At 42.2% G+C, this 22,326-nt stretch overlaps 1 protein-coding gene across 3 annotated transcripts; it reads left to right on the forward strand.

The window, feature by feature from the left end:
* The first annotated feature begins 1,442 nt into the window (after positions 1 to 1,442).
* sin3aa (SIN3 transcription regulator family member Aa) lies at positions 1,443 to 22,053 on the forward strand. Of its 3 annotated transcripts, none has more exons than XM_023400286.2 (21): positions 1,443 to 1,555; positions 7,323 to 7,539; positions 7,807 to 7,989; positions 9,437 to 9,543; positions 10,037 to 10,331; positions 10,448 to 10,696; positions 11,084 to 11,236; positions 11,489 to 11,644; positions 11,780 to 11,869; positions 12,226 to 12,344; positions 12,443 to 12,653; positions 12,839 to 12,955; positions 13,263 to 13,501; positions 14,594 to 14,777; positions 15,012 to 15,588; positions 16,234 to 16,403; positions 16,501 to 16,674; positions 17,738 to 17,830; positions 18,354 to 18,448; positions 18,684 to 18,876; positions 20,174 to 22,053. In XM_023400286.2, exons 1-21 carry the CDS (start codon positions 1,458 to 1,460, stop codon positions 20,402 to 20,404), a joined length of 3,951 nt encoding a protein of 1,316 aa, XP_023256054.2. In that variant the 5' UTR covers positions 1,443 to 1,457; the 3' UTR covers positions 20,405 to 22,053. The 3 variants fall into 3 exon arrangements, with proteins under 3 accessions (XP_023256054.2, XP_023256055.1, XP_023256053.1); XM_023400287.2 differs by lacking the exon at positions 1,443 to 1,555 and adding an exon at positions 4,265 to 4,473 and having other exon boundaries at positions 11,783 to 11,869; XM_023400285.2 differs by lacking the exon at positions 1,443 to 1,555 and adding an exon at positions 4,266 to 4,473.
* The last annotated feature ends 273 nt before the right edge of the window (positions 22,054 to 22,326 follow it).

A 22,326-nucleotide genomic window follows, 5' to 3' on the forward strand; every position in this document is an offset into this window, starting at 1 on the left:
CAGCGGCTCCATCAAGTATGAAATTAGAGTCCTGGGGCTGGATTGTCTAACCTACTTGGTTAAATAGTTTCATTATGTGTGTATTTATCAGAATTTAATCCCTTAGAAAAACATTTTTTAATACAAATTGACATTTATCAGCTTTTCATGAACATTTCATCATTTCGTTGCCTTAGGAAATTCCTCAGAAATAAAAGATTTAAAGCAAAGTTTTTAGTGATCATCTAAATTTAATTTCATCAGACATAGCTTCAATAGACACGTTCACCGAAGAGGCCTTCAGGTACAAAGCTGTAATCAGAGTGAACACTTTAAGTAAAACTGTAAAACAGATGAATAGCAATTATTGTTCCAGACTATTTTCCATTTCAAGTATTACAGGGTACAGCTATTGAGGACACCCCACTGCTTTAAGTGCCTATAAAGGTCCTTTTAGGAAAGCCTGTTTTAACAGGGTCACATGAGTTGAGACTATCTCAAGAAATATTAAATTTGACCCTAACCCTGTCTGTTAAAACCTGCAATCTTCTGTTGTACTAGGTGAAATGAAGAGGTTAAGATTTACATGTTATGTAAAAAATAAATAAGTTATTGGTTTGACTAAAGCAGATGCAACAACATTTGAGTTAGACCAAAATCAAACCACTTCCTATTTATAACTAGCAGAGAATATATGATCCTGTTACAAAGAATAATGTGCCTCCATTATTTGTATTGTATTTACGGGGAATGAAGGATGAGAAGGGATGAGGAGCATCATTCCCAGAGGTCCCCGTCTTTCTCCCTGTGACCCTGTTGGTAATAACTGGAGAAAATACAAAACAAAGACACTGTTGGGAGTAAAAGTGACTTTAATTGCAAAGTGTGATCAATATACAGACATTAGTCATTTGTCATAGTTTCTGACTTGAGATCAGATCCTTTTAAGTAAAACTAGTAATACCAGAGTTACTAGGCTATTTGTAACAAGTACTGGGTTCAATCTTTTACTTAAATAAAAGTAAATTAGGAAAAAAATACGTGGAAGTTAGAGCTGAAATGGTTGGTCAGTTTGATTTGTCAAACAACAGCAAAATCCTCTGTAAAAAATAAGTGTAATTTTTCAAGGAAAAGTGCCAAAAAACAATTTTCAAAGTCCAGCTTCTCTGATTCAAAGATTTCCTGATTGTCTTTTATTTGTGGGTCATATGCTTTGTAAAATATGATCTGTAAAATCTGAATCTGTAAAGTATAACTGTCTAATAATGGTTATGAATGGTAATGGTATAGGAATATTTCCCTCTGAAATGTAGTGGGCAGGAGTAGGCCTACATTAAATTAAAATACAAATACTTGTTTAAACACACTGTGAAGATGTTGACTTCAGAGGACAGTCCTGCCTACACTGTTCTATCTAATGGAGACTGGGCTGCTTCAGTGGTGCTGCCTCGGTTTTAGCGGGTGATATTCAAAATAAAATGACGCGGATTGTAGTGTGCGCCAATGCCGACGGAGGGGGGCGTCTCCAACTATTTTGTTACAAACACGAATCCGGAGTAAGGAGTCTTTTTCCTGGGTATGTAACAGCTGGTTAAACTAAATTATATTTTCAGCATTGCTGCTATAAGTAGTGAACGATGTTTATTTCGAGGGGGGAAGTGTGTTGCGTTCAGTGGCGCCTTTTGTGTTCTGAAATGAATTGAAGGGGGGGTTTTATGCTCGTAAACGGCAACAGAATAGCAGGGGGAAAAAAACATAACGTGGTTGATGGCAAAATGTGCAGGTCGTCATTTTGTCGGCTGGTAAACAGTCTCCCCAGGGCTGCGTGCTGGTGATCTGAGGCATCCCGCTGTCTGGAAGTCGAAACATTTTGTCTGCAGCGTTGTGTGAGCATGAAACGCTTGTTTGCGAATGGATCGTGTGTGTGTGTGTGTCTGTGTGTATGTGTGTGTGTGTTGGGGTGGAGAGAGGGAGGGGGAGAGCGAGAGGGAGTTGTTGTGTGAAGACAGGTTAGACATTTTACTCCAGACTACTGAAGTAAACAAAGAATATGATTTGTTCAAAGCGCGCTCGCCCTCTCTGCAGGAAAATGGGGCTGCTTCGGCTGCGTTGTTTGGGATCGCGGAGAATGGCGTGGCTACGCTGTGCCGATGTTTCCATATAGCGACGCCGTAGTTCCCGTTTCGTTTGACTTTGGCATTGTTTAGTAAGGGCAACTGAATCGGCTCTTGCCGCCAAGAAAATATGCAGTGTTAGCCTCCCAGGCCCCGCTTCACCGTGTCCGCCGGTGGCTACGGCGAAGCGTCAATTACCACAGATGATGCGTTTTTGTCCCATGAACCCTTTTGTTTGGAGAGTGCAGCCTGCAAATACCCACGTCGACTGACGCTGAGTGCAAAGGGCTGGGTGATCCTCCTAACCGTGTAGTTCGGTGTGTGGGGATCTCCACAGCCCGCAGTGCGTTGTCTTGCATGCTTTTACACAAAACTTGAAAAAAAATGACTTGTAAAGCAGGCTCTTATAATGCGCGCGTACAGCATTAAAAACAGCCGAATTTTCGATCAAATGCTGGTTTTCAGTCTGGAGTTTGTCTTTTGCAAACGTGCACGCAATTGTGTGGGGGGAAACCAGTCGGGACAGCGGGGCAGTGTGTGAGTGTGCTGCAGCCCACGGTGGCTGCTGGAGCCTCTGCCTGTGGTGGAAGGAGGAATCCCGGGCTGGTGTTGCAGCTCCGCCTGTCGTGGGCGATGGTTTATTTTGGAAGTTCCACCTTTTGGGGATTTGTAAGAAGGATTCTGTGCAATGATTGGCTGCAGTGTCCACAAAGAGGAGGGACACAAGTGCAAAGGCAGACTCCCTCCTACAAAGTCACGTGTTACCTAACTCCAGGAAGTGGCTAGCTATGTAGATCGTTCTTAATGCATCTCATTGATGGATGTCACGAAAACAAACAAGGATATTCCGAAATAAGATATAAAATTGTTAAAAATGACAAATAAATTACAAATGAACAAGTTCCTTATACGAGAAAATTAACAAAAGACTACAACTACTACGACTATAGGTGTTCTACAAAAATCACAGTTGTAGTTATGGTTTTGAAAGTTCATTTGGACAGTATCTGTCTTAAATGAAAAGTAAAAAACAAAACAAAAACACCTACAGTGGACAAACATTAAAAAATAGCTTTTCCTCAAATGTTAATGTTACTTTTTATTTAATGAATTTTCTATCTAGCCAATAGTCCTTCTCTTCTCCATTTCAGAATTTCCATTCACTTTTCCTATAGATCACTTCAAGTTCTGAGATATTTTTAGAGTTTCTTGCATGCACAATATATTTTCTTGTCCAGTATTTAAGAAAGAATGAACAATTTGAAATCTGACCATATTTCTGACCTTTTTTTCTCAACATACAGTTATCACTGTGTGACAATTTCACCATGAGATTTTACAACAGTATAGAACATTATTTCTGTCACAGTTTGTGAGGTCTTCATTAACAAAAGTTGAAAGCCATCTTACTATGGCCTTACCTACACTGAGAAAGGAATATTCCATTACTGTATTTTATAAAAGACAATGAGAAAGACAAAATACTTGATCACGTTTTATTCACAGAATTAAAGTAAATTTTAGTAAACAGTCTAAGTTAATAAACTTTTCTGATGGTGCTGAAAGTGTATGTACACAAATATTATGGTGCAACTACTGATTTTTATCATTTTCAATCATATTGTTGGTTAATTGACTAATCGTTTGGCCTATAAAACAGCCAAAAACAGTGACAAATGCCCCCCACATATTGTACAGTACACTGTGATGTTATTAAATATCTTTTGTCTGGAAAAACTGTCCAAACCTAGACATAATCAATTTACTGTAAGACAATCAGCAAATTCGAGAACATTTTGCATTTTTGCTCAACTAAATCAGTTCAGTTATAGAGTACTGGTCCTGCTCTAGGTGTCTGGTGAAAAATGGGGAAGTAATGAAAGTGGAATGTAGAGTATAATGGGGGTCCGTGGGGGACCCCTCCGAAATTAATCCGGCCCTGATCCTATACATATATAATAGACCCAGGACTGTACTCACTGCTGGCATTGTCGCGCTTCAAGTCAAATGGGCGTGCGTGGAGACTGTACAACAAGTCCTTGATTGACAGCTCAAATCCACAACCCGGGTCCTTGCCCCGCCCTTCTGCGGATCCTTTGAAAGAACTGACCAATAGCACTCGTCAAGGGGCAGCGCTATGTTGTAAACCACGCCCATACATTGCTAACCGAACGGAGATTGTTTTCCTCTCGGGGAGATTTTCACTTTGCAGCCAACAGCCTGAATTGTTTATTTTAAATCACACGCCACGATAAGTTTTCTTCTCACCTATACGTCAGCTTTGGTATCTTCTCCAGCCTGAGGCGTAGCGGTTAACCCACATATAACGGATTATCAAAGCATCATCCACGAACTTCAGCTCGCTGTTTTAGGAGAGGGGGTGAGTTCAGTTGAATTCATTCAGCAAGCTAACACAGCTAGCTACTTATCTACCGTTAGCAGACGTTTTAAGTAAACTATAGGGGAGATCGACGTCTCTTTGCCTGTCGCTCACTCCTAGCAAGACCCGACATGAACAGTCTAACATATCGATAGTTAATTCTTGCTCCAGATGTTTCAGCAACAGCGAGCCAGATCGCTAATGCTTACTTGCATGTGCTTCCCTGCTAGCTCCGGACGGTGTTCGGTGTCGGGCTGCCCATGTTGTTTACATTAGCTAGCAGCTAACTGGCAGCTCACAGCCCTTGCCGACAAAACAAGTTCCAGGCGGAGTTTTTGAAATAAACACTTAAAGGCGTCCCAGGCTGGGTAGCCAGTCAGGCGGCTACCAAGTCAGTGACTTTTAGCGCGTATTTGCTTGAAAGGGTACATAAATTGCTGCACTCCTGCGCCACGCTCTAAATGGCGGGCGTGGGGGAAGCGTCGTGCTGTAACTCGAGGTCGGTGCTTGGTGTCGCTAGGCCGTAAAGGGGATGGTCGGCTAACGGCTGTTAGCATGTAGCACACATAGCTGGTTTGCCTCTACGTGACTGTAACGTTACTACACCGAGCGAGGCTGATATATCTATAAATACTGCAGCCTCACTTTCTTTGGACGTGGCCGTGAAGAGCGAGGATTTGTCGGTGAACCGCCTCAGTGTTGAAGACTAAGTGTTACACGGGCACTTCAGTTTCACAGTCATTGTGTCACTTGCCCGATATTCAGGGTTTGAAACGTGATGTGTTCCGTCCCTTCGTTGTTTCTCTAGCTTTATGTTTTTCGAAAAAGCGATTCATTCATGTGATGAGGAGTTGTTGCTGTCTTGAGGAAGTTGTGAATGGCAGACTGGCTCCCACGTTCTCGCAGCACCTGTTTGTTGCATCGCTGACGTCCGCTGTCTGTGTTTCATTGGCTGCGGAGGCAGCAAGTTTTACATTCAGTACATATTAACATTTAGATGCATTTAAGATGTGCTTCTAAATATAGTTTAGCTCCTCACTTAGGTGACAGCATAAGAAAGAAATGGGTGGGGGGTGTATAGGTGCTTTGTGCATTATACTATTCTTTTTTATCTATCAACCAAAAGTTGTGTTAAAAGTGGTATAATACAGTCTTGTACGATATTAAATGAGAAGAAGACAGGGGTGTAGATTAAGTAACGCCCCTGCACCTGTAAGACTGGAAAGTAAAAGTTTGTGAAAATGTTTGTTATTAGGGTTACAAGTAGATTATTGCTGTTAGCTTCCTTACACCAAAAACCCCATTAAAGCTTCCCAAATAACAACCTCTGAAATTTTGCTTACCTTTTCACTGTGTTTTGATCGGGGCCCTGTTCTTCATATGTTAATAACTGGCTTATCCAGATCAGATTGTTGATGATTTGACATGAGTCTGGATTTTTTTTTGGTTCTTCAAAAGTGGTTTAAAACTCATCTGTGGCTGCTGTCAGAGCAACAAGTCCTTAAGGCCAAACCTTAAAAAGTGCAGGCTTACTGACAGTTAGTTGGATCATGACCAAGAGTTTCAGGGTGAATCTCATATGTGAACTCATTCTCACATAAAAATGGTTCCCTCTCTTGGAGATACAATGAAAAAAGGTTTATTATATTTATGATTTCAGATTAGAATATGTAGGTTATTGTTGATATGATTATCACAAGGTAGTAAAAAGATTCTGACTGTTAAAAGACCAAAGTGGGAGGATACCCAATATATAGCAACAATATATATACTAATCATTTAATTCATTTTAAATATTGAAATGACAAATCCTAATATTAATGTCAAATTATATTGGGATTTGTCATTTCAATATTTAAGTTATTAACTGCAGAACTCACTCTGCTAAAACGGTTTTATGTCACTTTTTAAGAAATTTTGAATAGATTTCATTTTCATAGCATGCTTATGATTATCACTTAAAAGCCTCTTCCACGTCTATTAGATGAAAGTGTCACACAGGTTTTCCGCAATCTGGCAGCCCTAAAGTTATTCTTGTTAATGGCATATAACTGATGGACTGCGTGGTGCAATATCAGAAAGTGGTATTAGAAAAAGACAATTGTATGAGAGATGATAATCCTACAATTCCCTATAAGTTTTTGCAATCAGCAGTCCAAGACTCCAAGATATTTAATTTACTGTCACATAAGATAAATAAAAGCAGCATATCCTCACAGTTTAGAAGCTACAAACAGTACATTTTTGGTATCTGTTGTTAAGAATATGACTCAATTAATTGATTTTCTGGTAAATGGCCACTGGATTAAACAGTTTGCACACACACAAAGTTGTTTTGTTTTCATATGGTTACTGCATCCCCTGTGCAACAGTCCTGTGGTGATGTAGCTTATCTGGTGTTATAAATGCAGGAGGATGGAGCTTCAGGTTAAAGGCTGATCAGCACATCTCTTGTGTATATAGTTCAAGGCTTGGGGGGTTCAGAGAGGCATAAGACATCAGTAAGTTCAAACAAAAGTGTAATCGGACACTTGAACTCAGTATGCAACGACATGAACAGACTAAATCTTGTGTCAGGGCAACTTTGACGTAGTTCCTGAAAAAAAGGCATCCCAAAAGTATCACAAACTAAAACTGGCATGCAACAGTAATGTTCTCCCTTAGCCGAGCAACAGAAGTGGGTGGCACTGTATGTATCCATAAATTCACAGTAAAAGCAAAAAAAAATTTGCTTTATGTTCCTCAACAAATTGTTGAATGAATTCAAGATGCTGATTTAATGGATTCTGATAACTTGACAGAGGTCTGCCAGTGTGAAACAGGGTCCATATGCTGCTCTTTCTTCCCAGGTCTCTCAGCTCTCACGAGTATGAGTTCATAATGAAGCGGCGACTGGAGGATCAGGAAGCGGTTTTTGCGTCCCCGCAGCGGCGCCTCGCTGGCAGTGCGGAGGCTTTCCAGCATCGTGTCCTGGCCCCTGCTCCAGCTCCAGCTGTGTATGAGGCCGTGTCTGACAACATGCAGCCCACAGCAGGCGTCCAGTACTCCGTCCCCCAGGGATACCAGGTATGCTCTACTTGTCCAGTGTAGATTTGTTTTAAGCTCCTGCTGTTTTTGAGTTTTGTAGCAGTTCTACTTCACTTGTCACCCATAACTCAGGATGTCATTTAAACTGTCAGTCTGTGGTGCATGGTCTTTTTCTTTCTGTAAGATGTCAGCATGTCTCAGTTTTTATAAATTGCCCTTCATTTATTGGATGTGGTGATTCAAATGATTAATTCACCCACTGTTAATTATTCTTCATCATTTTTAAAAGTTACTCTGCTTTCCCAGGTCCCCACCGTGGCCCAGAACAGTGGCGGGCATGGGCACACCCCAAGCCCAGCCGTCCATGGGGGGTCCCACCACCACAGCCCAGCAGTCCAATCCCACGGGCCCCCAGTGATGTCAGGACACGGCCATACGGCTGTTCCTCAAGCCTCAGCACAGGGCCAGCAGCAGTTTCAGAGGCTCAAGGTTAGTCTGCCACTTTTATTCTGACCGGCTCTGACAGTTGTCACATCCTATGAAAAACCTGAAAATGCCAAGGATGTTTCAGGCCAAAGAAGTTAGTGAAAATAGATTTAGAGACATTAATAGGGGTTTACGGAAACTTGTGAATTTTTTTTAGCCTGTTAAATGTTTAGTGGATTGGTTGGTTGTAGTTTGAGCACATTTTCTGTTACGTGAAATACTCAGTTCACTCCAATCACAAAAAAATTCCCCATTTACCCATAGTTGTATCTAGCCATGCATATAGTTCATTGTGGTTCACAGGGAACCATTTAGTATATTGGAGCAGAGAACTTGTGATTAACCCTTCAGATCTGGGTTAAATTCCAGTTTGTGTGCTGCTTATTTCCCAGTGTCTGTCAAGGTTTCAAAATGTGATGGTGGAGTAATTGGTGAATGTTAACTGGCCAAGCAAAAAGACTAGCTGTTATTTTTTTGCTGCACCGCAACAGCGGGGACTGACTGACTGACTGACTGACTGACTGACTGACTGACTGACTGACTGGACAAGTTGCACAATTTGTCAGCTAAATGCAGTCAAACTTACACAACTGTTCATCCGGCTGAGTGAGTTTCCCAATTGGGCAAACAAGCAGTGGTGCCAACATAGCACATTCATTGCTAGATTTACTGACCTTTCAGACCCCTATAGCGACATCTTTTCAAATAAGCACCTAGGGACAAACCAAATGACTTTTTGGACAAACCATATTTACCTTCCATAGAAGAGAGTCGCCATGGCAGAGAGGCGGAGCAGCAGTTTGTTATCCAGACGGAGGCTGCGCGCTGTGTGGGAGACAAAATAAGAAAGACATTCTGTCACTTATAACTTTCTCTCTGAGTGATCATTTTACAAGTAAATGTAGCTGAAAACACAGCACGCTCTTTGTCTAAACCTATGTGATTGGTGATTTTGTCAGAAGATGTCAGGTTATGAAATCAGGATTTTAGCAGCAGTTTGGAAGTGACTGCTGGTTAACATGGAGTGGTAATTGGTGGAGTTTTAGTCACTATTTCATATCTGTTCCCCTGTCTGGCAACATAAACAGAAAAACAAGTAAATAAGAGCAGCTTTATTGGGAATTCGGCTGTAACAAAATACTGTACATGTGAACACAGAGAGTAGGAGGGAAGCAAGCAGATAGAAAGCTGAAACGAACTGAAAATAGACAGAATGCAAACACTACACGATGATGTCAGTTGTTTACAGAGGTTTCAAAACAGTTTTCAACTACGTCCTCAATCATTAGCCATCCACAATCCAGCCCAACACAAGGTTTTGACCTATCTTTGTTATTATTTTTTACTGCAAGAATATTTGCTGTTTGATACAAGAACTGGGACTCTGCTGTCGAAAAACGAATAGAAAAACAGAAGAAGTTGACTCTTCCCTTTTCTCTTTCTCCCTAAGGTGGAAGATGCTTTGTCTTATCTGGACCAAGTGAAACTGCAGTTTGGCAACCAGCCTCAGGTCTACAACGACTTTTTGGATATAATGAAAGAGTTCAAGTCCCAAAGGTGAGGACACTGTTGAATTTTACAGAAAAATACTGTGAGTCATTTGGTTGCACACTCAAAGGCTCCTGTTCAGATATTTCACTACATGAGTTCTCTCTCTGTTCTGTTCTTACTCTCAGTGTCATGGTGCCACTCACTTGAACAATGCGGTATCAATATTATTATATAGAAGCTGAAGCATACAAGATAAAGTGTTTACTAACCAGATTTTTCTTCCACTTCTAGAATATAATTTTTTTTGCATCCATAGAAATAAAAAGCATTTCTTTCACAGTCCCAGAATGACCAGTCTATTATCTCTGCCACAGCTGGCAGCTAAACAAAGGCATTTGTTCTCATTTGTTAAAATAATCTAAAGTTCAAAGGTGTACAAGCCGCTTTCGGTTTGGTAAAACTCTTATTGTTGAGAGCTTCTGAACTGCCTCAGAGTCACATCACTGGTATGACAGCTTAAGTGGATTTAAATTCATTCTGCCTGCTTTCCTGTTTCCAGTATTGACACTCCAGGGGTCATCAGCAGAGTGTCACAGCTTTTCAAAGGTCATCCTGACCTCATCATGGGTTTCAACACCTTCCTGCCACCGGGCTACAAGATTGAGGTCCAGACCAATGACCTGGTCAATGTGACAACACCCGGTCAGATCCACCACATCACCCCACACGGCATTTCAGTCCAGAACATCCCCATAACAGGAGCAGCTACCCAACACCAACCCCAGCTCCCACCTGCAGCAACCACCACCGCTCCACCTCTTCTAACACAGCCTACCCCTGCCAAGATGAGCAAGGTGAGTACCAATAGGAAGTGACTTATGGACACCAAATATTGTTATTCCCCTCTCCACAGAGTCTGCTTCAAGAAATTGTGTTCTGTTAAATATCCATAAAATCTTCCGTGTTCTAGCCTCTCCAGCCTCAGGCCTTGACACCGAGCAGCCAGAGCAATCCGTCCATCCCTGCGTACACATCTCCCCGCTCCCCGCCCATGCAGCTCCACCCACCCCTCAGCGGGACCCCCACCGGTCCACCAATGCAGAACAACCAGCCCGTGGAGTTCAACCACGCCATCAACTACGTCAACAAGATCAAGAACCGCTTCCAGGGCCAGCCCGACATTTACAAAGCCTTCCTGGAGATCCTCCACACGTACCAGGTCAGTGGCTCAAGCTGAAACTATTGTGGCATCAAATTGTATTTTTTTCATATCTGAAATAAAATGCTGCAGTTTCTGTTAAAACACAATCTGTAGGGGCGTCGAGTAGCTCAGTTGGATGAGCATCCGCCCCATGTGTAGAGGCTACAGTCCTCGCTGCAGATGGGCCCCGGTTCGAGTCCCGCATCAGACAAGACCTTACCTGCATGTCATTCCCTCTCTCTGCCTCTCCATTTCCTGTCTCTCTCTCTTCTGCACTATCAATAAAGGCACAAAAAGCCCCAAAAAATAAATAAATAAATAAAAACACACAATCTGGAAGTGCAATTTTAAAGTTAGGGTGAGGTCACCGTAACCTCACATGTCGCTTGTGCTCGGCCACTACAGAAGGAGCAGCGTAATGCGAAGGAGGCCGGAGGGAACTACACGCCGGCTCTGACAGAGCAGGAGGTTTACGCTCAGGTGGCCAGGCTCTTCAAGAATCAAGAGGACCTGCTCTCAGAATTCGGGCAATTCCTACCTGACGCCAACAGTTCAGTGGTAAGCTGAGTCTTTCTCCTTGTTTCAGTGCAGCTGCACTAGAAGTAACTAATAAATATGGAGTTGACTAAAATCAGCTTCTTATGATAGGTCAGATATGTCCCACTTAGTGCTCTATGATTTAGTAGCAAATGTTGTTTTACTGGGTCTTATACTGTGTTCATATATTATATTACAGCAGAGGTAGCAGTTGTAGTCCTGGTGTATGTGCCCTTGTGCCCCTGTCTCACCTGTGTTGTGTGTCCTCTACAGCTGTTAAATAAGACCACAGCTGAGAAGGCAGAGTCTGTACGGAACGACCATGGTGGCACTGCCAAAAAGCTGCAGCTCAACAACAAACAGAGGCCCAATCAGAACGGCTGCCAGATCCGTCGACATCCAGCCCCAGGGACCACGCCGCCTGTCAAGGTACGTACCAGGACTCTCGCATACTGCTGAAGCTATAGTTAACTTTTTATGTTCATGCTTCACGTCTGCCTTTGTTGAATTTTTTTGTAATTATTGTACCTATGTCCTCTCATTGTTATTTTGGTAATGCTACAGAAGAAGCCCAAGTTACTGAATTTGAAAGATTCCTCAGTGGCAGAAGCCAGCAAGCATGGAGTCGGCACTGAATCTCTGTTCTTTGAGAAGGTGAGTTGATGCTGTGTTTTGAGCTTGAATACATTTTTCATTTAGTTGAAAATACAACTCATGAAATGACCGGAAAAATACAGTAGAAAGTAGTAAATGTAATGGTATTTTATCAATACTCCTCCTCAACTTCACACAGTAATGTTGCTTTTAATATTGATTGATATCTCATTGTAAAGGAGTTTAAGTTTATTGAATCTAGCGGTCAAGCCCAAACTTCAAGTAATATCCTGCTGTCGAAACAAAAAAAACGCACTCATTTATTTAGCTTGTTTTCTCAGAAATTGAGATATACCAAATCATTTTGTTAGATATTTTGTGAACCTCCATGTGGCGCTTTTAAATTTGTTTCTCAGGTGCGAAAAGCCTTGCGAAGTGCCGAGGCCTATGACAACTTCCTGCGGTGTCTGGTCATCTTTAATCAGGAGGTGATCTCCAGGGCTGAACTGGTGCAGTTGGTGCTTCCCTTTTTAGGGTGAGTTGTCTCACCTGGCGTATGAGGCAAGAGTCTTCCTACAATATACAGCATGTCTATCTCATACATGTTTTTTTAAACTTAATTCTGTCTTACAGAAAATTCCCTGAGCTGTTCAACTGGTTTAAAAATTTCCTGGGATATCGGGAAATGTCCCACATCGAAACCTACCCTAAGGAACGGGCCACCGAGGGCATCGCCATGGAGATTGATTATGCTTCCTGTAAGAGACTAGGCTCCAGTTACAGAGCCCTGCCCAAAAGCTACCAGCAGCCCAAATGCACTGGCAGAACTCCACTTTGTAAAGAGGTGAGAACATTTTGAGAAAAACCAAAAGTTTTGACCTGCTCAGGGTTTAGAAAAATTCATGAACTGCTTCACTGTAATAAGTAGTTAGTTTTCCTCTTAGTTGAGTTTCTGTTATAAATCTTATGTCTGTCCATATTTTAAGAATGTGGGTCTTAAAGTTGACTGTTTGTTTCTGCTGTGTCCAGGTCTTAAATGACACCTGGGTCTCCTTCCCCTCCTGGTCTGAGGACTCCACATTTGTCAGTTCCAAGAAGACTCAGTATGAGGAGCATATCTACAGATGTGAGGATGAACGCTTCGAGGTGAGCAGGGTTATTAAACATGTACAACTCGTATCTTGATGTCACCACAGGGACGATATCCCATGACAAAAAATGCTTTTATTTCAATTTAATTTCCCTTTTTTGCAGGATTTCTTTCTTCTTATCTTTGTCCTAAAAACATCCCGAAGCAAAGACTTTTGATTTACTAGAGAGAAATTGCTCAGCAGCAGAACGTAGAAGACATAAATATTTGAAAATCAAGAATCTTTGAGCTTTTTAATGAAAAATAAATGGCCATCCATGCACAACAAAGAATCATAAAACCTCCATGTTTTCCTCCTGACAGTTGGATGTAGTACTGGAGACGAACCTGGCCACCATCAGAGTCCTGGAGACGGTACAGCGGAAGTTGTCACGCATGTCTGCCGAGGAGCAAGCTAAGTTTCGCTTGGACAACACACTGGGCGGTTCCTCCGAGGTCGTGCACCGCAAGGCCATCCAGAGGATATACGGAGACAAAGCCCCCGACATCATCGATGGCCTCAAGAAAAACCCTGCAGTCTCTGTCCCCATCGTGTTAAAGAGGTGGGTGTCAAACCAAGGCGTTAATGATGTTAGCTGTTACCTTCCACTCTGACTGATACAAAGTTTCCCATTAAAGGACCCCTCCAATTTAAATGATGTTTTTAATTTTGTTAACATGTCTACGTGATGTTTTTTATATAATACAAGACTAATCATGAGTAAATAATCAGTCACAGCCTTGACTGAGTATTTTCACCTTGAACTGCAGTGAACCTCTCATAAAAATGGATTCAGACAGCCCGGATTTCATACGTCACAAACCTAAGGAACAAATCCTGTCGACTTGCAGGGACGGGGGCGGGGCTAAATAAACCTGCAACCTTGTCAGGACAGAGAGCGAGAGTTTGCATTAGCGCAACCACTAACAATGGTCAGCCACGGCCAGTTGCAAGCTAACAAACAACATAAACAAAAAACTACCTCAACCGCTCTGATCCGTCTTCTAGTCGCCAGTTTTGGTGCTCGACAAACTCCTGAGTCTGTGGTGGAGTTTCCTTCGATAGTCATCTTGATGCCCCCCGCGCTTTCACCAGTCAACCTAGTGTAAGCAGTGGTGGTGGGTGGGGCCTCAATGAGGAAAAAATGCGATGGTGTGCTTGAGTTAAAAACGTGCCTGGAGAAGAAATTTAATAAGTTGATTTATGTTTGTAAAAAAACTGCAAATCACCATAAAGCTGTATTTTTCTGATGAGAGATTTCTCTGTTACTTGAAGATGTGGGACTCACCAGCTCCCTTTTTACACAGGATGGTAAATGTGTGTACACAATCTTCTGTTGAGCCCAGACTGAGGTTATGAACTGCAGCTTATAAACTCACTAATCCACACAGGAGAGGAAAAGGCAATATGATGTTTTAGCTGTGGATTTAAAAACTGCTCCTGAGAATTAACGTGAGCTTTTATAGACTAAAAATCTCCACTGCTGCAAAAAAAGATTTGAAAGGAAGTTGCTCCTTTCACAGTATTTTAGTTTAGTACTGCTGCCAGAAACACATCAAGCTCCTGCAGATGTTTGCATCTTTTTGTGATGATGCGAAGTCGTTCAGAGACTAGAGCGTGTACGTTACTTGACTTTGGCGTCTGTTCTTACCAGGTTAAAGACGAAGGAAGAAGAGTGGCGGGAAGCCCAACGGGGCTTCAACAAGATCTGGAGGGAGCAGAATGAGAAGTATTACCTCAAGTCTCTCGACCATCAAGGCATCAACTTCAAACAGAACGACACCAAAGTGCTTCGATCCAAGTCCCTGCTAAATGAAATCGAAAGCATCTACGATGAGGTAACAGACTTAACAAAGACAGTACCAGCACCAGCACACAATACAGACTAAAACCTAAATTCTCCCAAGTTGTATTGTTTGCATTTTGTCAGTGTTATATTGTCAGGTTTTTATAGAACATAAACAGCTTAAGAAAAGTATTAATTGAATGGAAATAAAAAGAAATGACATCGATACAAAATCATGCATTCTCTGCTTCCAAAATGCTGACATCGAATTATTTTTACTCTGCAGCGCCAGGAGCAGGCCTCTGAGGAAAACGCCACCCCACCCACAGGCCCCCACCTGACACTGGCCTACGAGGACAGTCAGATCCTGGAGGACGCAGCAGCGCTCATCATCCACCACGTGAAGCGGCAGACAAGCATTCAGAAGGAGGACAAGTACAAGATCAAACAGATCATCTACCACTTCATCCCCGACATGCTGTTCTCCCAGCGGGGCGAGCTCTCCGACGTGGAGGAGGAAGAGGAGGAAGAGGAGATGGATCTAGAGGAAGGAGCATCCAAAAAGCACAACGGTGTCCCCAGCAGCGGGAGCCCCTCCAAGTCCAAGCTGCTTTTCAGCAACACGGCGGCGCAGAAGCTGCGCAGCTGCGACGACGCCTACAACCTCTTCTACGTCAACAACAACTGGTACATCTTCCTGCGGCTGCACCAGACGCTTTGCTCGCGCCTGCTGAGGCTGTACGGGCAGGCGGAGCGACAGATCGAAGAGGAGGTCAGAGAGCGAGACTGGGAGAGGGAAGTCCTGGGACTCAAGAAGGAAAAGAACGACAATCCAGCCATCCAGCTGAGACTGAAGGAGCCCAGTGAGTAACAACACACAGACACTCATGTATTTTTATTCATTTTCCATGTTGCTATTCAACCCCCTAGTTTAGTTTGTTTGTTTGGTTTTCCTTTTAGGGACAGAGAATAAATTAGGGCTTAACAATTAATCAAAATATTATTGAAATATGGCCAAGTGCAATATCCAAATCTGCAGGAGCTGCAGTTTTTGGATAAAGGCAGAATTTGTTACAGTAAACTATTATAAATGAAACATTGTGGTGCTACAGAGATTTTTATATTTTTCTTTCAGTGAAACTGCAAAGCAAAAGTTAATTAAATCTTGTAACTGTGTCCTTTGACTTTTGGGCAGCACTCCTTCTGTAACTCATAATTCAGGTTCTTTTTGTTTTCATAGAGAAAATCTGAAAAGTAAGTTTTTTTTTTTTTTTTTTAGGCAAGTTAAGGAGATCAATGGTTTTATTGAAACCAGTGATTAAGCAAATAAACAAGAACTGATGAATTAAAGTGACACAGAACTAAACTCTGGATATTGAAAAACAAAAATCACTCTCGACGTGGAAAATTAAACTGCTGCCAAAGGTGGTCTGTTAGAAACGGCGTCACTTTTTCTGTCATATGTTGATGCACTTAGTCATCTGATTTTTGATATTTCTTCTCTCTAGTGGACATTGAGGTGGAAGATTACTACTCAGCCGTCTTGGAGATGGTTAGGAATCTGCTGGATGGAAACATGGAGGCCTCTCAGTATGAGGACTCGCTGAGGGAAATGTTCACCATCCACGCTTACATCGCCTTCACAATGGACAAGCTCATCCAAAGCATCGTCCGGCAGGTGAGAATTAGTTTGTCCTCTCGGCTACAGATTTCCCTGAGAGTTGTCGTGCTCGTTTTTTTCCAAAACAAACACCCAACTGCTTCTCTCCATCCAGCTCCAGCACATCGTGAGTGACGAAATCTGCGTCCAAGTGACAGACCTCTACCTGGCAGAGAGCACCAACGGGGCCAGCGGAGGAACCATGTCCACCCAGTCCTCGAGGAGCTCCGCAGAGGCCACCTACCAGCGGAAAGCCGAGCAGCTTATGTCTGATGAGAACTGCTTCAAGGTGAATACACAGGGGTTCCCTACTGTCACTGGAAAACCGAGGAGATTGTGCCATAAGATTATGAGAGATTAAACCTTGTGAAGAAGTTTTTAAAAAATATGGAAATTAGTTCACTTAAGGAGAAGTACTTAGAAATGATAAGTTTTCCACATGGCTGCAGGGATCATAAATCCTGCTGATTTAAACTGTGTTCTCAGGTGTGTTCACCACCAATAAATCTGCACACGTCTCCACATTATTAGAAGTTAAGAGTGAAATACAAGCAGTGCTGTGCCGAGGGTCTGTTATGAAAAGCTTTACTCATCTGTGTCAGAAATTTTCCCATGTGCCTTTGCATGTAAAGAGTCTAAAAACAAGGTCAGAAGAGGTAAAAAACATAGATGTGCTGTCTCCAGCTTACCAGTTTCTATGGTAATGCTATGACATCATTTTTAAGTGAAGTCATATTTGTTCTCATTTAGCACTGGCACGTTTAAAGCAGCTTAAGGCCACCTGCCACCTGCGAGCAAAGTTCCCCGCTGACCTATTTTGAAAGCTTCATTTTACGGTTGATAACCCGCTCGGTTCAGACAGGTTCATCCACATTTGTCAAAAAAAAAAAAAAAGAAGTCACAGATTCAATTTTGAAAAAGATGACTCAAAACTAGATCGCCCTGGAGTGACAGTTATATTAAAATTTAACTCCAGGCTACTGTGCTCACTCTAGTTGGACAGAAAAATGAAGGCAGGGACAGTCCACAAACGCTGAGATTAATCTGTCTGCATTTTTATCTGTTCTTAGTTTACAGTTATTGTTTTATTTTTACCTTTGCATTTATGTGCATTTATGTGTATTTAAGTAAAAAAAAAAAAAAAAAAAAAAAAGGTAGAATGCGTAGAGGAAGTAGAACTGATAGTGACTACATGATTTACAACAAGGGTCCTGGATTCCAGCCTAATATACTGCAGCTGCCTGGTTCGTGCTCCAGCCCTTCAAACCCCTCAAGACATCCCGGCTTATTTGTGTTTCACACTCTGAATTAATTTCAGTCTCACACTTGCTGTGTCTCTGTCTCTTTCTCAGGTCATGTTTTTGAGAAACAGAGGGCATGTGCAGCTCACAGTGGAGCTACTCGACACGGAGGAGGAGAACTCAGACGAGCCCATGGAGGCTGAGGTAAGAAAAAGTCTTAATCCCCCCCACCCCCCTAACCCCGAAGGCTCTCGGTTGTGAGGTTTGGCCCATGAGCAAAGAGGTTGGATAAACTCAGCAAAGTAGCTTTTTTATCCACACGCCGTAATTCCAAAATACACTCGGCCCTTTTTACTATTTTACAAGTCAGTAAAGAAGGGCCTTTGTGATGGTCAGTAACCTGCCAAAATGGCGAGGAGTTATGCAAACTCCCAGTACCAGTATTTGGCTGGACATATTCTCCTTCACTGGTGTTTACTGGCAGGGAATCATGTTCAGTTCCGAGGAGAAGTTAAACTTCATAACATGATATATTTATTCCACAGCAAATAAATGCATAAAATTTGTTGTCATTGTTTTTACATTTTGTCTAGTAAGAGGCTCCACTTTTCCAGCTGGAGTGAAAATACTAGTAAGGACCTGTTGCCGACCTTTTGGTAATACTGGTGTTAGTAATAGTTATATTTATATACCTAATCTGTTTCATGTTCTTGTTTTGTATGTGCAGCGTTGGTCTGATTATGTTGGACGCTACTTAAACCCAGATTCCACCACACCTGAGCTGAGGGAGCATCTCGCTCAGAAGCCTGTTTTTCTTCCCAGGTAAGTCGTTGCATCAGGTCGTTTGATTTGGTCATCATATTTGGGTTGTTCTTAGCCAGGATTTATGTTTTTCCTAATGCGTTACATCACAGTAAGCTATCTGACACATCTCTTCCTACAACTGTCACATACACAAGTCCAACACACGTCCATTGATTAAATTAGCTCCAATCGATTTGTTCTGACACATTCCTGCTGGATCTCTCATTACATTTGTCTCCGCCTTCACAACCAGGAATCTGAGACGGATCAGGAAGTACCAGAAGGGCCGAGAGCAGCTGGACAAGGAGGCCTGCGAGGGCGGCAAGAAATCCCTGGAAAAGGAGAAAATGGAGTGCATGTTCAAGCTCAACTCTTACAAGATGGTCTACGTCTTCAAGTCTGAGGATTACATGTACCGACGCACTGCCCTGCTGCGAGCTCACCAGGTATTTACTGCTCCCTCTGCCTTCATATAATCTAATCATTAACTGTGCTCAATGTGTTTCTCTCTTATTCACTAATTGGTTTAAAGGTGTGAATCTGTGGCTGCTGCTTCTCTGTTTGTTCACTGAGATTTGTGGCTGCTGCTCACTGTATTAAAATGTATTTACCTTTTTATAAATCCGCAATCCAGAGTAGATCGTGATAATAAAAACAAACAGCACATCACACAGCTCTACTACAAACTGCAAACTTACTCACTGATCATTTAACATCTTTATTTCACGCATAAAACTCAGTCGCACTTGCCACTTGATGAAATGTTAAATCTCATATCGTAATCCAACAGTTAACAGTTTTACACTTTGCCTTGGGCTGTGAATTCCTTTTTTCGAATCATCAGTTTGCTGAGTGAAGTCATTTCTTTCAGGTCAGACCTGTATTTAATTGCTTTTATAGTGAGTTTTGATAGAGTACATCAAAGTTAAAACGGTAAACACAGCAGTAAGCGATCATGACAACACTGTGATGTAACAGTGCTGCTTCTGACTGTCTTAGTGAGTTCAGTCTGTTTCTGATTTGAGCGGTTTTGTTCCGTTACGTAGAAAATTAGGCCCATGAGGCCAAGGATGCAGCAATGTATGTTCTTTATATTTTTCATTTACTATGTGCTTTAATAACATTTCACCACATTAAAACAGGAGGTGACATTTTGAAGCAATAAATATCAGACTCGCCAAATTAAAAACCTTTAATTTGCAGTTCTGCTGCAGCTAATGACTTGACAGCTCACAGCAAACCACCCGCTCCTTGGCTCTTTAGTTTCTTGGGTGTTCAGCAGTCAGAAATAGCGACTGTCAGAGTAAGTGATGAAAAGATTTGTCACTGCAAACAGAGCTCAGAGAAACGCTGATACATCTCAGCCGTCAACACAGACTGAGGCAGCCGAACCAAGGCCGAGAACTGAAATCAGGCCGCACAATGAAAGCTGCTTGACTTGACTGATTTACACACAAATGTCGGCTGCCCATGGGAGATGGATATCAGGTCCTGTGTTCGAGACAGATTTGGGAAACACTGCTGTATATCCATGCTGAGTCACCAGTGACCAGTGCAAAAAGGCCGCTGATTCAGTCAGTGATACGTATGATTCAGTGTTCTCAGTTCAGCTTGAAGATTTGGTGCCTGATTTATTCCTTCATGTTAATCTGTAGTGACTACAGAGTCAAGTCTCTAACCGTGGCAGTGTTAATGTAATCTCTGCCCACTAAGCTTTATAACAAAATCTCTGTTTGTCCCCAGTCACATGAGCGGGTGAGCACACGGCTGCACAAACGCTTCCATGCCTGGGTGGAGGCGTGGGTCAAGGAGCACGTCACCCGCGACATGAGCGCCGAGACCAACAAGTGGTTGATGGGTGAAGGGCGTGACGGCTTTTTACCTTGCACCACCTCCCGCCAGCCCGAGGTCCTACACTTCATGAACATCAACAAGTACCGCGTCAAATACGGCCCACCGGGCAAGGCGCCGTAGCAGAGGGGAAACGGGGAGAGAGAGAGACTGATTTCTGGGGGTGTTTGGTCTGAAGTCAAACAGGTCAGAAGTAGAGGTAGGGACGAGGGCTTATTAATGTGTTTTTAAGGCAGACATGGGAGCACAATTAAGCTAGCGCCCGTGTATGTTGCACCCGGGGCGGCAGGATTACTGATTTTACCAGCGTTTTTAGCTGGGCCCATTTTTTCGCAGGGCCTTTGGTGCCAAAACTTAGGAATCGTCACGCTCCAGTCACAGACCTGAGCTCTTACCAGCACTCAGAGCCCACGTCTCAAACAAACTTCCCTGAGCCTTTTGGCCAGGGCTTAGTAACACAAACAGTGAGCCTGAGAGAGACCGAGTGGTGCTTTTTGTACTTTATCACAAACTGAGCTTCGGTTTAGCTTTTGACCGACAGAGTAAGAGCTCCATTGAAATCAATCATACAGGGATTTCTTTATGATAGTGTTATTCTACAGTATCCATGGAAAACAATATGGTGGACAAGTGCACTTATTTGAGTAGAGGAAAATGTTGAATAGTTTTGTTTCCCAGATTGAAGGTTTGAAGGGAGCTCAATAAAGTCTGAGAGATCTGGTTCAGACATTCCTGCGTTGAGGCCAAATCACAATTATGTACCTATCACTAGACGGAAAGAGGGTTACATTTCCTTTTCCAGAACACATGGCAGCATTATTAGAAACTGTGCCTGAGCCCCAAACAGTATTGTCAGGTTAACATCGAAAAGCACTGTTGCATCTAATGTAAAAAATAAAAAGAAAGGAAAACAAATAGCCTCACAACACTGTTTGGTCTCAGACTGTAAAATTGTATAGCTTGTGAATGTCAGATACTGACATGTATTCCAGTGTATGTGTTGTGTATATATATTATATATAGTTCTATTAACACAAATGATCCTCGCCGCCCTGGAAGTCGACCTTTTTAAAATGCCCTCCGCCAATACACCAGCTTGTACACACAAACAAACAAACACACACACACACACACACACGTCTCATTCTGGGAGGTCTGTCCACACGCCGCTTACATTGTAAATACACTGTATATAGTCCCAGACTTTTTATGACAAATCTGTGTTGTTGTGCTAGTAATACTTTCCAAGGTTACTGTGGACTTTAGTGATAAATGGCTAAAGTTAGTATGTATATGAAAAAGACAAATGCAAGACCATTTATTACAGTTTTTACCAAAGGGAGTTGATTATAAAATAGCTGTTTCCCCCCTTTGTGTGTTCCTTTATGTCTTTTTCTTTTTAATTTCTGTAGTAAAAACATGTGGAAAAGTAGAAATGTATCCAGGTCTTTTGGTTTTTATATATGAAAAATAACAATTTTTTTCTTCTGAATGTGACATTTGGTTGGTAAAAATCACTGCCCCCCCTTTTTGACAACCGACACCGTCCGTGGTGATGGTGGGACTCATTTCAAAGTTCAGCCTTCAGATTGATGGACTCCACAACGGTCTCACCGTGTGTTGCACGCTTCCCTCCCTGGATAGATTTCTGCTGCAGACATCACCCCACACCATATTTTTGATAATGGAAAAAGTCACACGAGCATGTCTTTAGTCCCTTTATTTAGACATTATTTAAAGTAATAATAAAAACGACATTTGTAGCCTACGGAGCCTTGTGTGGAGTTGTTGACTGATTTATTTCATCTGTTACCTTCCATTGTTTGTGTTGCACTGAACTGGCAGGAAAACCTCTTATCAAATACTCAGCTCCTTTTATTCTATATATCAATAAATAAACACATATTAGGCTTGATTTTCTTGTCAGTTACAGTTTTAAATGGTATGTCCTCTCACTTCACCCTACAAGAAGCAGTTTAATAATAATCTGTCCATGCAGACTGAGAAGTAGTAGCACACAGAATGAATTCCACAGGGAAAAGTTC

This window comes from Seriola lalandi, unplaced genomic scaffold, assembly GCF_002814215.2.
Source record: "Seriola lalandi dorsalis isolate HSWRI2012SDOR001 ecotype SW California unplaced genomic scaffold, Sedor1 jcf7180002052274, whole genome shotgun sequence".
In the NCBI taxonomy this organism is placed as follows: domain Eukaryota; kingdom Metazoa; phylum Chordata; class Actinopteri; order Carangiformes; family Carangidae; genus Seriola; species Seriola lalandi.

Bases quoted from the DNA above. Each gene is read 5' to 3' on its own strand.
- sin3aa (XM_023400286.2), top strand. From the start codon at position 1,458: ATGACGCGGATTGTAGTGTGCGCCAATGCCGACGGAGGGGGGCGTCTC. The intron at 12,956-13,262 runs GTGAGCAGGGTT...TCCTCCTGACAG, and splicing joins GTGAGGATGAACGCTTCGAG to TTGGATGTAGTACTGGAGAC. The intron at 15,589-16,233 runs GTGAGTAACAAC...TCTTCTCTCTAG, and splicing joins GCTGAGACTGAAGGAGCCCA to TGGACATTGAGGTGGAAGAT.